Source organism: Gossypium hirsutum, chromosome A10 (assembly GCF_007990345.1).
Source record: "Gossypium hirsutum isolate 1008001.06 chromosome A10, Gossypium_hirsutum_v2.1, whole genome shotgun sequence".
Lineage (NCBI taxonomy): Eukaryota > Viridiplantae > Streptophyta > Magnoliopsida > Malvales > Malvaceae > Gossypium > Gossypium hirsutum.
In genome coordinates this window covers 78,932,464-78,949,975 of record NC_053433.1, presented here as the reverse complement: position 1 = coordinate 78,949,975, position 17,512 = coordinate 78,932,464, and the positions used below count along the sequence as shown (strand labels likewise).

Sequence of the window (17,512 nt, the reverse complement as noted above, 5' to 3'; positions counted from 1 at the left end):
GACACTTGAAAATTTTATAACTTTACTTATAAAGTTAAAAAAAAGTACTCTTAATACACTAAATACTCGTCTAATAGTTAAATTCTAAAGATAGCGTTTGTTAGGTCCACTTTTTTTATTTGTTCAAAATTGGTTCCACTAATTTTCACATTGGCATTTTTGGTCCTTCTCTAAGTTTTCCTTAATAATTCTGTTTAAAAATTTAGTATAATTATAAATTTAACTCTTTAACTTTTACAAATTTTATCAATTTACCCTCTACCCTTTTTTAATAAAAAGATATAAACGTATATTAAAAAATTAGGAAAAAATTATAGACTAATTAATATTTTTTAAAAAAATTTCCGCAAGTATCAACAAATTAAAGATAGAACAAAAAAATGAGCAGTACTAAATTTAACTTGCAATTCTCACTGGACTACACCAAATATCTTGTATGCTTAACAAAAATTATTAGAAATTTAATCTTAATGAATCTAAATGGTTGTAAATGATGTTATGATGGATCGCTTGTTAAAAGAGTCTAGAATAAACTTGAGCTACATCTTCATTTTAATAAGAGTAAGTGTATGATATAGATTCAGACAATAGTTAATCTATTTGCCATAAACCATGAAAATCCATTTGAGTTTTCATGTAATAGAGGTAGGACATGCCCATTCAAAGTAAATACAATCCAAAGCTAAAATTTTATTTTATAAAATATTCTAAGACCCAAGGTGTATTTTGTGAATATATTATATCTTTATGATACATAAAAGTCAATTAGATTAAATAATAGAGGTCATTACAAACATTAAGATTTATGGTTGTACTTATTATTGTTGAATATGAATTGAAGGTTAAAATCGATTAATATTAAATTTTGGTGTTTTTATCTTTAATTTATTGACTTATTTGGAAAAAAATTATAATTTTTTAATAAATTCTACATATTTTTAAGTTTAAATTTTGATAATATTAAACAAAATAATAATCAAATGAGATTAAAGATATTAAAGATATGAATAAACTAATGAATTAAAAATTTATATTATAATATGATAAGATATAGTAGTAGTACGTACCAAAATTAAAATAAGATTGGGATTAGGAATTGCCAGCCGACCAGAGGTAGACCGGTTTAGGAGATACATTTCCATGATCCCGCTTTAACTTTCCCATCCCAACAAAGCAAGTCATTCCCTTCAAAACAAAAACAAACGGAAAAGAAATAACTAAAGCTACTGTTGGTAGCTTTTCCCTCTATTTGATCGCCCAAAAAAAAAAAACCCTAATTTATCATCTCTTATCTCAATTCTTCTGAGTAATTAGGGTTTTTTAATCACTCTCCATTACCTTTAGCCCCCTTTGTCCTTCCCTCCATTTCAAGGTTAGAAGTTTTTTCTTCTTCTTCTTCTCCACGTTAATTATTATAATTCAGATTGTTTTTCTCTTTTGCATTTTGTTTATATGGAATCTGTTTCTTTTTCTTTTTTTGCTCAATTAAATCTATAATAGGAATGCTAATATGATTGGCATATTTTCTCTTTGGTAATCTGTTCAACTTTTTGGTTTGTCTTAATAGGTTTGCTTCTTTTTTTTTCTTTTCATTTATATTTGTGTTTAATCAACTTTCCTTCTGTGTCATATTCAAGAACCATAAACTAGTCTTGGATATAGATAATAGTTACTTAATTAGGAATCTTAAAGAAATATCATTTCCCACGAAGGTTTCCCGGTTTTCCTGTGAAACAAACAAATGCTTAGGGAGAAAATTAGTGATTCTGTTGGACTTTTGGAATTGCTTATGAGTACTCCTTTTTTAACAAAAAAAAGTCTATGCGTATGCTTGCTCCTCTCTTTTTGTTTTTCTAGATATAGGCCAGATTTTTTGCGTGTATGTGAAGATTCTTTCTATTTGTTGTATCATAAAAAATCCATGTTCAACCTGGATTTTGAATTATATGATTTGAAGCTAAGGGTCGAGGCACGAACTATCATATTCAGTTGACCTCTTGTTTAGGGTCTGTAGTTATTGTTTTGCTGTAAATCTTCAACATAAGGTAATACAAAACACATGAATGGGATAACTAGGCAAATGACCCAGTTTGTCTGTAGATCATATAATCGGCTTTGACTTATACCTGGAGCTTTATAAAAATCTACTAAGAGTTTGGACAATATGTAAGAGACTTAGACTAGATTTTCTTTCTTTCTTCATGTTTAAACAAGTTTGCTAATACCACCATAGCTTTTCAAAGGGAGAGTTTTATATTTATAACACAGGTGGAGATTTTTATGTGAGATTGTAACTTACGAGGGACTTGTTCTTTGGTATGTTTGTCCTGTTTCTGAGGTTTATTTGGCTTGGCATTGAATGATTGTATTTCAGTAGTGCCATTATTGGAAAGGGCTAGTCATTTTTATGATTTAACTTATTATAATCCGAGCTTAGTTCATGACGATGTACCTTATCACTTTGTTAAGAATGTTGTGGTTATTATTTTCTTTCAGATATAGCATGGTGTAATATAAGTTACTGATTATATCTGTGGTGTATTTATTTCATATTCCACAGAGATTTCTTGTATGTTTATTCCAGCAGGACACATGGCTAGTGCTGAGGATAGCAAGGAACCTGAATGGATAGAGAGAGTACGATCAGAGGGAGCTGTTCCACTACTTGAACCAGATAACTGTACAAATGGTTGGGCATGTCCGCCCGGGGATACCTTTATGGTAAGGGGTCCAGAGTACTTGTCAAACAAGGTCAAAATTCCTGGTGGGAAATATCTGCTAAAATCTCTTGGCTTTGACTGGATTAGAAGTTCCACAAAGGTTGGTGACTTTTTGAGCCATCGTAAACATCGTATTAGAAAGGTTGTTGATGAGGCTTTCCCTACAGGTGATAAGCCTTTCATTTGGGCATTCAACCTTCAGCTCCCTACTAAGGATAACTATAGTGCGGTAGCTTATTTTGTAAGCACTGAACCTATTCAAGAGGGTTCTTTGATTGACCAGTTCTTGAAAGGTGATGATGCATTTAGAAATTCAAGGCTTAAATTGATTGCTAACATTGTCAAAGGGCCGTGGATTGTTAAAAAGGCAGTTGGTGAGCAAGCAATATGCATCATTGGACGAGCCCTTTCTTGCCAGTATTGTATATCTGAGAATTTTATTGAAGTTGATATTGATATTGGATCTTCGATGGTTGCAAGCGCTATTGTTCACCTTGCATTTGGTTACATCACAAGTCTGACAGTTGACCTAGCTTTTCTTATTGAGAGCCAAACTGAGGCAGAGCTTCCTGAACGACTCCTAGGAGCTATACGGTTCTCTGAACTGAAAATTGATTCTGCTCAGTTGATTGAACCGTCATCATACGGGAGCAGTGGGAATTTGCAGGCGTCACTGCCAACTCGCTTGTGGAAGTCACTTGGACAGGGATTTTCTCATCTTCTTCATCCAGGAGCTCAAGAAAGTGGTTCGGTCTCCACTCCAACAACCCATGTTAATGGCACTGCTGTTCATGAAGAAAGTGATCGTGATGTTAAGTAAGGGTAAGCTTTCATAAATTGCTCACAGTTAATATTTACCATCCAAAGTTGAATGAGATGAAAGTTTGATTGTTTTACTGTGTCTGGTTATACAAAAAACCAATCTTGTGGAACACGTTTTAAAAGAATGATTCAGGGGAATGGATATCAACTTTCACTTGGCTAAAGAGAAAATAAGTCCCCCGTTTCCTTCATCAGTTTTTCCTTTTTCTCTTCTTGGCAAGTTCCTTTCACATTTCATGCCTTATCTTTTCTATCAATTCAGTTAGGAAAATATGGTTTGGTCCATGTGAAGAAAGTTTGGTAGTATTCAGTCAAGGCAATTTACTTGTGGTGTTTCATTTTTGTTGAAGTACTCATGCTCAGTTCTCGTGGGTACGACATGAAAACTCATTTTAAATTAAGTAAGGTCGTGCTGGATACTTAACCATATCTCCCACTTGAATTTGAGTAACATATGTCAATGGATCTGTCACTCTCCATTACCTCTGATCATTACTTTTGAGTAGTGTACAAGTATAGCTTTCGCAACTCATGAGCGAATCGAACATGTAGGAAAGATAATGAAAAGTAATAGATCTAATTGATTAGTATAGTTTATGTCCTCCTGCCTTTCATGCCCCATATTTTTTCAGTCTCTTGGGCTAGTTTTAAGGTCGAATAAATAAGCGTATTATTGTACCAATGATCAGACTTACGCCAAATAAATTCCTTGTTTAGAGAAGTAGAGAAACTATTGCAAATTTATGCAGATTAATCAGATGTTCATGCTTTAACATCACAGTATACATTGCTGCTATGCAGAAGCTTTAATGGCATTTCATTTGTTTTCAGAGCTTTTGATGACACGTGGTTGAATCATTGACAGGATATCCCATTCTTTGGTATTTTGTAATAGATTCTTTTAATCTCTCGGTTATTTCAAATTTACCACAAATGATGTGTAAAATATTGGTGTGTATAAACAAACTTTTAGCTGTTAATGGGCCTCTTTTCAACCCTTTAGTGCTTATTATCATCCAGGGATGGTGGTAATTTTGGGTGTGGATTGGGATATTCGATTCATATTGGGATATTCGATTCATTCTTTTGGATTTGGATGTAAAAATTACCGTTGGTTGTGAATGTAGAGAAAATATGATCCATTATTTATTGGGATAATAAATTCGAGTAGTTGTGGTTTCTTGAATTAGTCATAAAATAGATACTCTTCAACTCTGGTTAAAACTTACAATTGATTTATAATAATATTAATAATATACTAATTTTTTTTAAAAAAAATTAAATATAATAATTAATTATAAAATTAAATTGATTATGTTAAATTTAAGATATATAATTCTCTAAAACAATATTTTATTACTTAACCAATTTAATTAAATTCTTTAAACAAAAGCTTAATTAATATTTCTATAATTAAAATGAGTATTAAACTATTATTTCTTAAAATCTGGTATAATTATGTTTTAGAATATATTATATTATAAGTACGTATAATAATACTCTACTATATGATTAATTATATTATATTATATCGCAGATGTTGTCGTAATACTTGACTTATGAATATCACGTTATATATGTATTTTTTAAATAATTAAATGTATATAAATGTTATAAAAATTATTAATATAATATGAATTATTACTAATTTAACTGAATTCAACTATAAATTTTAATAAATATAATATAAATTAATATATTTTATCAATATATGTTATGCATACACTATTATTAATATATAATTTATCCATAGTTATATGTGTATAGTATAATAAATATTGCACGTGTTGATTGAGTATTAACTCAATTGGTATCAGTATTATTGTCAAAGTAGGAGGATGTGGATTTAAGTGTACTAAAGTACATTTATCCTTCTATTTAGGGTGAGAAGGGGTTAGGAGTAATTCTATTTGATAGTAATTTGATCTAACCCGATTTTATTTTTCTATTTCCCAAAATATACTTTAATATTTATATTTAATTAAATAAATTTCTCATCCCAATTTTACCCCTAATAAAATTTTCAAGAAATATATTTAATATTTCACCATTCAACTTGTTCACTATGATCGTATGATTTATTTTCATTTTCGGGCTTTAAAATAGCTAAAAAACATAAACTCAATTTTTCGATCATTTTTTAGAATTCTTTGTTCAATTCTAAATTAATTCATTTCTCATTTTCATTTTCATCTCCATTTCATTTCCTTTTTGAAAAAACCACATCCATTTCCAAATGATTCCATTTTCTCCATTTTCATTTTTATTTTGGAGAAAACCATAATCATTTCCTAAATGTTTTTCATTTCTCCATTTTTATTCATTTTGTTCATTTTGATTCGGCACGCAATTTATTTCTCTAGTTTCAACGAGCTAAAGGAGGGATTGATTGGATATATGCAATTGAGGCTCAAATAATTTATAATTAAGTTCTAGCTTCTTGCCTATTAATTATAAACTCATTTAGCTACGAAGTCATTCCACTGTAATATCGTAATTGAGCTCTCCTCAATGACATATCATTACGAAACCAACTCGATTAGTGTTCGCCCAATGACCATGTTATAAGTGTCTTACCTTTAAAGGATATCCTTAATCTTTTTGAATAGTATCCATTCTCCCAATATGATCTTATTTCATCTCATGGTAGCCATTACATCTTCATTTATGAAAAGTCAATTACCATTAAATAGTAATCAAGTCATTCATCACAAAGACAAATGACTCATGACCATGTTTACTTTTCATCAACCATATAATGCCAATGAGAGAATATTATTTACCCATGTCTTAGGCTATGAATTCCACTGTTGTGAATGACACTACATACTACAGGAGTCGTACATCCAGTGCACCAACTTTTGGTTCCTCATTTATTTGAACTTAGACTTTTACTTACATCAAATTGTATGAGTCACGCATACATAGTTCTTCATCCACTCAGGATTTAGGTATGTCACACTATGAACGTCACAAGTGAATAAATCCATAAACGAATTCCGGATCTATTCTTCTTGGGTCCTATTTGTTGTACTGTCAATCCGATCAGTCATATTTATGTCTCTACCTTCTGGGAGTCATTCTTTTGATGCCTAAGACAAATCATCTCAATAATTAGACTTGATAGACTATATATTAGTCATTTAATCGGTTTTCTCATTTTCGATTGGACTAATGATATGTTTAGGTTCATCTATTAATACAAGCTATCTTTCTGTATTACGATTTGACCACGTAATATCGCTTAGTATTAGTTTAAACGTTAGACAACCAATGAACAACATTTACTTCCATTTTTCTTTGCATGCAAAAACCATACGAGTACAATCATACAAAGCATATTAATATAATCCATGAATTTGTTTTATTATTCAATTTGTTTGAAAAAATAACAAGTTTACAAATGAATATACTGTACTCATGGTGCCAGATCCAACAACCACAACATAAGAAACACTTTTTTGACTTCTTTTCATTCTCTTTAACCCTCTTGGTTTTGACAGAACTCAAGATCGAACCAAGTTTTAACGATGCTTTTTTCGACTCATCGTCCCTTTTGATGGGAGAAAACACAAATCGTTTTGAACAGTCCTTTAACATATAAGAATTATCACAAAGGAATCATTTCACTAGCCCCTTCGATTTGTTATAGGGCTTACCCTTCCCATTTTGTGGTTTCCCATTACCACCAATGTCGTTGTCATTCTCAAACTGTCTTTTTTTTTATCTCTCCCCACCATTTCCTTTCCCATTAGGCTTGAAAGACTCAAACTTGTCTTTCCTCAAAACAAAATCGATTAATACTCTACCATGATCATGGCTTTGAACAGTTTTTGAACCCCTCGATGTTCCAATTCCTGTTTAACCCACGACTTCGACCCGTCTATAAAAAAGAAGAATGCCTCATTCTCACTCAAATCGATGATTTGGAGCATTATTTCACTTAACTCCTTCACATATTCTATAATTGTACCTTGTTGCAAGAACTGACACAACTTAGCCCGAGCCTTCTCGATATATTTTGGGTAAAATTGCTCTTTAAACTCTTTTCGAAACTCTTTTCAAGTCCCAATTTTAGTCCCACATTGCTTTTCATCTTTGGACCTCCAACGCCACCACAAAAGACCGACATTAATAAAATATATGGAAGCAATATTTACCTTAGAATCATCATCCTTGATGCTCACGATACGAAAATATTGCTTCATTTTGCATAAGAAGTTGTCCACTTCCCTCGCGGACCTTTTCCTCTTAGATATCTCTAGGTTGGGGACATCAATCTTATGGCTCGGTGTCACACATAACACCCATTTACCCAAAATAACTCCGTACACAACAAGCTCTTCCTCGAGCTCCTTAATTTTTATGTTCAAAGTTATCATTGTGGTTTCGTTTTCTTCTTTCATAGCTATCATCCTAACTTTGAGAGCATCATTCTTTTTTGTCAGCTTAACCATAATAGTATTGAAGAATGATTGCAACATGTCTATATTGAAACTAAGGGACTCCACCACATATTCCTTAAACTACTCTTTCACCGGGTCTAACTCATCAGTACGCCCTCAATTGCCTCTAGTGTTTTATTCATTTCACCCATAGATTCCTCGAGACGGACAATACTACTTTCCAAAGCTAACAACATATCCCTCAATTTGCTTTTTTTCTTGCCCTTCTCAGCATAGGTTCCTATTAAGACATTTTGTTCATCTACTACTTTTATCATCTCAATAAACACTTTCAAACACTAGCTCGAATACCAACTACCACGGAGTTAGAGCTTAAGTCCGAAAACTCGCTCAGCATTAGAAAATTTCTTTACTTCAAATTCGCCTAAGTTAACCTTACTCTCGAAAATAAAAATTCATAAAAGGATTTCTCTAAGATACCAAAATAAATCAGAAGTAAACCCAAAGTAAATGAGCAAGGAAAGAATTGAAAAAGCCACAAAAAAGTAACACACACAAGGTGTTTGAGTAAATTCTCTCAAATATATTCAATAACTATGAATGAAATGGTTATAAATTTGAGGGAAGACCTTTATTTATAGTTGAGCTCCACCAGATCCAACGGTACAAAGTGAATTACATCAACTGCTAAGATTAATGCTTATCTACAAGATGAGAGTCCTAAAGGATTTAAACTATATACAATCTTATCCCTTAGAATTTACAATAATTACCCTGGTAACTCTAATTTTAGTGGACTGTTTCACTAGGCCACCAAAACTTTAAGTAGATGGGCTTTTGCACATGATTCATGAATCAAACCAGCTCAAGTAGATTAAATGAGTCCCATTTGATCAATTGACCTCCACGGGATGATTTATGTGCATTCGTCATAGGTTTTAATCTGCTGCTCGTGACACTAAAGGGTGGTTAACAAATATGTATATTTTCCTAAATTTAAGGTCCTAGAAATTTTAAAAGAGGTTGGGGAGGTTTCATGTAGATCAATTGAAATTTTGTATATACATGTAATGGGATTTTGAATGGCGTTGCATCACACAAGTGTGAGGCAATAGCTGTGGGGGAAGCTAAAAAATGACTGTATAATGGGGTTTCTATTGCGGATGGTTTACCAACGAAAGGTTGTGGGTGGTCTTGGTTCTTTGTTGAATGCAGAATCTATTTCTAACATTGTTTTATCGACTAGCCTTCTGTCAAAGGAACGTCAAGCATTCTTAATTGTATTACATAAAACCACTGAGGTTTAGGCAACCCCCGAGCAATGTGTTCCTTGAAGTAACTTGTACATTCTAATAAGCTTCAGTTCTTATTTTTAATTGAAACTTTTCTTAGTTCTAATAAAATGAAAAACATTCGTGTTATGTTCCGACTTGATTCGTGTTTTAGTGTGAGTCGGGTAAGTCAACGCGGGGGACTTACATTTTTATGGAATTTTGAGAGTAGGGCTTCGGTGGTGGGGTATTCACAGAACCATGTCAATGTTTTCATTGATGAAGCTTTAGAAATAAAATGGTAGCTTATGGGTTTTTATAGGTTTCTAAGGTCGAGCCAAAAGTCTACTAGTTGGACACTATTACGTTCTTTTTCATAATTATATGACTTGATGTGAGTATGTATCAGCAATGTCAACAATATTTTATCCTTGGATGATAAGAGTGAGGGAGCGATATATACATCAATTTGGCTTGAAGGGTTTCGGATCTCATTTCAGATTATGCTTTGAGCGGAATTACATTGATTGGCTTTTCATTTACTTAGGAAAGGGGTTGAGGCACCGCGAGTTGTGTAATGTAGCTATTAGATCGTACTTTTGTGAATATTCATGGATTCAATTGTTCTCATATCAAAAACTATTTAACTTGGTTAGTGCTTATCCAGATTACTTCCCTATTAAACTTGTGTTGTCCACTATTTGGAATGGCCACTTGGTCCCACAACTTAAGTTTGAGAACCTAATGGTTGTTAAAGACTATTTTTTTGGAGGTGGTGTAATAAAGTTGGGCCAAATGCTCTTCTCCTAATTTATTGGATGGACTGGTTAGGCTTAGCTCTTAGTTGAGTGAGTGGTATAAGACGTTGGATTGTAATTTTATTGTTCGAGTAACACCTCAAACCCGGCCTAGACGTTCTGGTCTAATCTGGTGATGTCACAAGAAATGGGTTTTGGAAACCGCGTTGACTTGTTAAAACATCAATCTTTGTAATTTACTGAAAACCACCAACTAGTCAGTTCCATTACCAAAATTTATTACAGCAGAAGTCTTAGTCGTTTCTAGTTCGAAAACGCAGTCGTATTTTTAGAAAAAACCATTGTTTACATAAAAACCGTCGTTTTAATAAAAAAATTTTACCAAAGCAAACAAACTGACAAACAATCCAAAAATAAACAGTCCTGAAAGTCCCCAAAAATTACAATTCTCAAATAAGCCCAAAATTTAAAACAAACCAAAAGAACTAAGTTTAACTATTTTACGATATAGTGGTCACTGCTGTATCTCCGCCGCACTGATCCCCCTAAGTCTAAGGATTACTTGACAAAACAGATAAACATATGTGAGTTTACGTAAACTCAGTGTGTAACCTAATAGAATTAGGCATGCAAGCATACAAACATCATATACAAAACCAGAAGCTGATACAAATACGGACTTATGTCCTTTCCAGATATAGTAGCAGAATCAGATACAGATATGTATAATCCTACCCCCATCTTCTACACACCATCTCCGACCATCCCATCACACCATGTGGGGTTAAAAACATCCACCCATCCCTACACACCATGTCGTGTCATTAAAACACATATCAGATATAATATGGAGCCAAGCTATCAGAATATAGGCGTTTAACGCCGTTCAGAATACTTCCTTCTCATGTATAAATCCCACCCCAAAGCAGATACAGAGCATACATACAGAATTAACGGATATATCATGCTTAACATGCTTATATAAACAGATAACAGATATACATAACATAGAGGTACTCAAAACTATATTTTAGTCTAACTGATCACATAGTTTTAGGGCTTAGTTAGCCTTTACCGACCCTATGGTTAGCTCACAGTCAATTAAGACGACCCGTGCGACCCTACAGAATATTTCAGTATTATGGGCCTATATGCCTGTATGGGCCTACACACTCGTATACCCTCACACCCAGATTAGCCTTGCCCATATGGCCCACACGGCCTGGCCCAGAATCCACAGGCTCGTATGGCTCACACACCCAAATTGGCATTACCTGTGCACGATCGTGTGTTGTGCACAACCATGCCTTCGTCGACCACACGATTGTGTCTTACACACGGCCTACTATACCGATGACCACATGTCCGTGTGATGTTGACAGAACAGTTTTTTTATTTTTGCCAAAACTTTATTTTTTGCGTTTCGGGTACGCACCTGGTATCAGTTCGATACGAAAACTATCTCGAGCCTTCCAAGACCAAAAAATCGATATTTTAGAGCCCAAAATTAGTAACACTAGCGAAACTCAATCGAAATTATTTCATAATCAAACCCTTACAACATCACCAAAAGCCCACAAAAACTTACCGTTATTGAACCAAAACCTCAAACACTTAAATAGTTGCAGGAACCCCAGCCAAATCTTGTCATTCGTCTAAATAGAAAGCAACAAAAACAAACCATTCATCAATCACTAAGCCAAATAACGTTAAGATTTAACAAAACTAGACTTACCAAATAAGCACAGCCAAAATTTGTGCAAAAGAACTGAATTGAAAAGTCGACAAGGGTAGAGAAGAGAAGAAAATAAATGAACAGAGATGAGGGAATTGAAACATCAAAGGGAAGAAGAATTTTTGGGAAATAAAACAAAATAAAATAAAACTAATTTGATATTCCCTAACTTCCCACTACCCCCTAATATCAACCACATTAGAATTTTGGTTCCAGCAAAACTCTTTTATAAAACTGAGCAAAAAAATAAATACCTAAGCTAACGTAGGGATTCGAACACAAGACCTCTAACACTTTAACACCCTAACCACTCAAACCAGCAGGCTCATTTTGATATGAGATTACAAATAATTTAATATAAGCCTACAGAAGAAAGGTAGGGCTTAGATCCAAGAAATAACAAAATTTACCGAAGCCAAGGCTTGAACTTGGGACCTCACACGCACACTGAGAATACTCAACCACGAAAGCAGATACAGGTTTTGTGTCAAAAATTTACAGAAACAAAATAAATAATTCAGGGCATTAAAACTCTACCTTCTAAAAGAAATTTCGACCTTAAAATTTACCTGATCAGAACAGATGAGGATATTACTGACGTATCGAGTCCTCAGGTCTCCACGTGGCCTCCTCAATGCCATGATTCCGCCACTGAACCTTCACTAACAGAATGGACTCCCCCCTCAGCACTTTAACATCACAACCCAAAATCTGAATCGATTTATCTTCAAAGGTCAAATTCGGCCTAACTTCGATCTCTTTAACAGAAACAACATAAGAAAGGTCAGATCGATATCGCCTCAGTATCGAAACATGGAAGACATCGTGGATATAGTTTAACTCTAGAAGTAGCTTCAATTGATAAGCGACCGGTCCTACACGCTTCAGAATTCGATATGGCCCAATGAACCTAGGGCTTAACTTGCCCTTACGACCGAATCTCAGAACTTTCTTCCATGGAGAAACCTTAAGAAAGATGAAGTCCCTCACATAGCATTTAATATCTCTCATCTTCAAATCTGCATAAGACTTCTGTTTATCAGAAACTGCTTTCAAATGATCTTGAATTAGTCGAACCTTATCCTCAGTCTTAGAAACCAACTCAAGACCCAAAACCTGACGTTCACCTAACTCAGTCCAACATAGCGGTGTACGACACTTACAACCATATAAAGCCCCGTAAGGTGCCATCTAGATGCTAGCCTGGAAACTGTTATTGTAGGTGAACTCAGCTAGTAGTAGATAATCTTCCCAAATACTTCAAAAATCAATCACGCAACTCCAAAGCATGCCTTCCAGCATCTAAATCACCCTCTCCGATTGACAATCTGTTTGAGGATGGAACGCAGTACTGAAGTCCAACCTCGAACCCAAAGCCTCATGCAATTTTTTCCAGAACTGAGATGTGAAGTGAGGATCTCTATCAGAAATGATCTAAACAGGTACCCCATATAGTCTCACAATTTCTGAAATGTAGAACTTCACTAGCTTCTGTAGAGAATAGTCCATCTGAACCAGGATGAAGTGAGCAAACTTGGTCAGTCAATTCACGATGATCCAAACAGAATCCATCTTAGTGGGTTTCATGGGCAACCACTAACGAAATCTATCGTCACACGCTCCCATTTCCATAGGAGAATCTTAACAGGTTGTAGCAAACCCGAAGGCCACTGATACTTAGCCTTGACTTGTTAACATGTCAGACATTGAGCAATAAAATCAGTAACCTCACGCTTCAAACCCGACCACCATTACAGTTTGCGAAGATCCTAATACATCTTATTACCACCGGGATATATAACATAAGGGCTACTATGCGCCTCCCTCAGAATTGACTGCCTCAAATTAGAATCATTTGGCACACAGATCCACCCTAAAAAACATAAAACCCTATCCTTATTCAACCCAAAATCAGAAGTAGTTCCACTCTCAACCTAACAGAATCACACGCCCAAAGTCTCAGCCACTAACTGTCTATCTCGAATCTGATCAATCCAAGTCGGCTTAACTTGTAACTTGGCCAATAGACTCCCATCATCAAACAGACTAAGGCGAGCAAACCTTAAATCAGACAGTGCTCTACAACTTAGAGCATCGCCACAATATTGGCCTTACCAGGATAATACTCTATGCTGTAGTCATAATCTTTAAGCAACTCAATCCATCGCTACTGCCTAAGGTTCAACTCCTTCTGAATAAGGAGATAGTTGAGGCTTTTGTGATCGGTATAGATAATACACCTCTCACCATACAGATAATGCCTCCAGATTTTTAACACAAAGACAACTGCAGCCAATAGTTTCCCTCGTGTGTCTTAAGCTGTCGAGATTCATAAGCCACCACTTTACCTTCTTGCATCAGCACACATCCCAAACTGACGTGTGATGTATCACTGTACACCACAAACTCCTTACCATGTTCAGGCTGTATCAGAACAAAAGCCTGAGTTAGAATAGACTTGAGCTTCTCGAAGCTCGATTGTTACGCATCAGTCTAGATAAACGACACAACCTTAAGCAGAAGCTTAGTCAAAGGAGCTGCAATCAGAGAGAACCCCTTAACAAACCGTTGATAACTCACCAAACCTAGAAAGCTACGGATCTCAATACAATCTTAGTCTATTTCTAATCCAGCATAGCCTCTATCTTCTTTGGATCCACATGAATCCCCTCAGTAGATACCACATACCCCAAAAAAGTTACTTCTTGTAACCAGAACTCGCACTTCCTCAGCTTAGAATAGAGCTACTTCTCACACAGAATCTGAAGCACTACTCTGAGATGCTCATCATGCTCATCCTCAGTCTTAGAATAAACAAGGATATCGTCGATGAAAACTACAACAAACTGATCCAGATAGGGTTGAAACACTCAGTTCATCACATCTATAAATGTGGCCGGAACATTCGTCAAACCAAAAGGCATAACTAAGAACTCGTAATGTCTATAACGAGTCCTAAATACAGTCTTATGAACATCGGCTTCTTTAACCCTTAATTGATGATACCTAGATCGAAGATCAATCTTGGAGAACACTAAAGCCCCTCGAAACTGATCAAACAAGTTGTCGATCATTGGAAGTGGATACTTATTTTTCACAGTCAACTTATTCAACTGCCGATAATCGATGCACATCCTCATGGTCCAATCCTTCTTTTTAACAAATAGAACTAGTACTCCCTACGGAAGCACACTCAGACGGATGAAACCACAGTCTAGAAGCTCTTGCAGTTAAGCCTTAAGCTCTGTAAGCTCTTTCGATGCCATACGATAGGGAGCAATTGGACATTGGAGCTGTACTCGGAAGAAGCTCAATCCCAAACTTAACTTCTCGACTCGGAGGTAAACCGATAACTCCTTAGGGAAAACATCTAGAAAATTCCTTATAGTTTTGATAATCCCAACAGAAGAGTCCCCAGAATCAGAAATACTGACGTAAGCCAAGTACGTCTCACACCCTTTCTGAACAAGTTTCTCAGCCATAAGAGCAGAGATCACATTGGACAGATAATCTTGATGCTCATCAATTACGACCACTTCCCTATCATCCTCAGTTCTCAAGACGACCCTCTTAGTCGTGCAGCCTAAACTAGCTCGATGCTTGACCAACCAATCCATGCCCAAAATTAAGTCAAACCCCCCAAACGGAAGTTAAATCAGATCTACCAGAAAAAAATCCGTTGCACCTCTAACAGAACCTCCCTATACAGTTTACTAACCCAAACAAATTGCCTCAATGGACTTAGTATAGTGATCTCACTAGAAGTACTCTCCACGGTTACCCTCAAGTTTTCAGATACAATGCTAGCTACATAGGAGTGTATAGAAGCTGTGTCTATAAGAGCAGTATAAGGCACATTAGAAATTAAGAACGTACTTGTGATAACATTTGGAGCATCTCTGTCCTCTGGGCATCGAGCAACATAGACAAGTGCAGGCTACCTTGCCTCTTTCTAATTAGCACATTTGCCTGATGCTCTCCGTCCACGGCCCAAACCATTACCACCTCTAGTCGCTCCACGGCCTCTAGGTGACTACTGAACTGCTCTCCGAGGTTGCAAATGACTTGAAACTGACGCTTGCATCTGATCTGCCTATTGTAGACAATCTCTAATATGGTACTCTAAAGATCCACACCTCAAACAGGCTCCAATACTCTTCCAACATTCGCTCGAATGATGTCTACCACAATCACCACATGGCTGCAACCCAACTGGAGCAACGTGAGCCCCCATTCTAACTGGCCCATCAGACCTGGCCTTTTTCTTAGGCCTCATAACAGAACTAGAGGGCTCTGAATCCCCCTTGTTCTTACCCCTTTCTCTGTCCCTATTCTTGCGCTCTATGCGCTTTACATCCTCAGCAATCTTCGCCTTCTCTACTAGAATAGCAAACTATCGCTCCCTCTGTGGAGTAATCAGTACCCTCAGACTGTCTCTTAAGCTGTCCTGAAATTGAATACACTTTTCGTATTCAGACGCCACTATGCCTCGAGCGTAGTGGCTCAACCTCAAAAATTCAGCCTCATACTCGGCTATAGACTTATCCCCTTGCGTGAGATTCATGAACTCACATTTACGAGCATCAACATAGCTTGCCCCACATATTTACTCTGAAAATTGGTCTTGAAGAAATCCCAACTCAATCGATTAGGCTGAGTGCCCTCCTCAACTGTCAGTCACCACTGATAAGCCTCATCGAGAAGTAGAGAGACTGCACCCTTCAGTTTCTATTCAGGAGTACAGTCTAGATCATTCATAATCCTCTCTGTGGCCTCCAACTAATACTCAGCCACATTAGGGGTGACTCTAGTGACACCCCTAAATAACTCAGCCCTATTAGACTGGAGTCTTTCAGTTACCGACCCTTGGCCCTCAGCTCTAGAATAGGGTTTAACGACCTTCTTCAAGATCTTTAGCATGGCTTGAGACAGTGCGTCATCCCCAGCCAAACGACTTTGAGACCTAGTTTCAGTAGCAAGTGAAACTGGTGTCTCATTCGTATCCAAATGTGACATACTACCCAGAGAGGAAGACTTAGCTCGAGCCCTCCTATAGCCTCTAATACCACGTCCATGAGTTTTACGAGTGCTCATTGTCTAATTCAAGGTTTATCTATATTAAAGTTTTTATACATCAATTTTAGTATTTATTAGCAGATATTTTATGCACAATTTATCAAAAGTTCAAAAGTGTTTTCAAAGGTTCCAGTCTCTATCTATTAAGTTCAATTTCAGAAAGTACTAACTACAGTGTTTTCAGAGTTTTCTATCAGAATTTTAGACATACTTATAGGATCGACGCTGGAGACTCGGTGTACTGCATACTTCCTTAATTATTCAAATAATTTTAAATCCCATACTTTAAAAAAACATTTTGGAACCCAAAATTCATAGTCGAGTTTTACAATCTGGCTCTAATACCACTAAATGTAACACCCCAAACCCGGCTTAGACGTTATGGCCGAATCTGGTGATGTCACAAGAAATGGATTTTGGAAATCGTGTTGACTTGTTAAAACATCAATCTTTGTAATTTACTGAAAGCGACCAATTAGTCAGTTCTATTGCCAAAATTTATTACAGCAGAAGCCTTAGTCGTTTATAGTTTGAAAACATAGTCGTGTTTTTAGAAAAAAATTGTTTTTTACATAAAAACTGTCATTTTAATAAAATATTTTACCAAAGTAGTCAAACTGATAAATAATCCAAAAATAAACAGTGCTGTAAGTCCCCAAAAATTACCTCTCAAATAAGTCCAAAATTTAAAATAAACCAAAAGAACTAAGATTAACTGTTTTAC

General features: G+C 35.6%; 2 protein-coding genes across 3 annotated transcripts; one reads left to right on the top strand and one right to left on the bottom strand.

Moving 5' to 3' along the window:
• Window positions 1-1,106: 1,106 nt before the first annotated feature.
• On the top strand, window positions 1,107-4,721 carry LOC107896904 (protein ENHANCED DISEASE RESISTANCE 2). Of its 2 annotated transcripts, none has more exons than XM_016822202.2 (3): window positions 1,107-1,372; window positions 2,561-3,542; window positions 4,344-4,721. In XM_016822202.2, the coding sequence occupies exon 2, from the start codon at window positions 2,572-2,574 to the stop codon at window positions 3,538-3,540; it is 969 nt and encodes a 322-aa protein (XP_016677691.1). In that variant the 5' UTR covers window positions 1,107-1,372; window positions 2,561-2,571; the 3' UTR covers window positions 3,541-3,542; window positions 4,344-4,721. The 2 variants fall into 2 exon arrangements, with proteins under 2 accessions (XP_016677691.1, XP_016677690.1); XM_016822201.2 differs by having other exon boundaries at window positions 1,111-1,372; window positions 4,374-4,721.
• Window positions 4,722-12,303: 7,582 nt separating this feature from the next.
• On the bottom strand, window positions 12,304-12,903 carry LOC121208028 (uncharacterized). The gene is made up of 2 exons (XM_041078556.1): window positions 12,679-12,903; window positions 12,304-12,594 (listed from the first exon to the last, which is right to left on the bottom strand). Exons 1-2 carry the CDS (start codon window positions 12,901-12,903, stop codon window positions 12,304-12,306), a joined length of 516 nt encoding a protein of 171 aa, XP_040934490.1.
• Window positions 12,904-17,512: the final 4,609 nt, after the last annotated feature.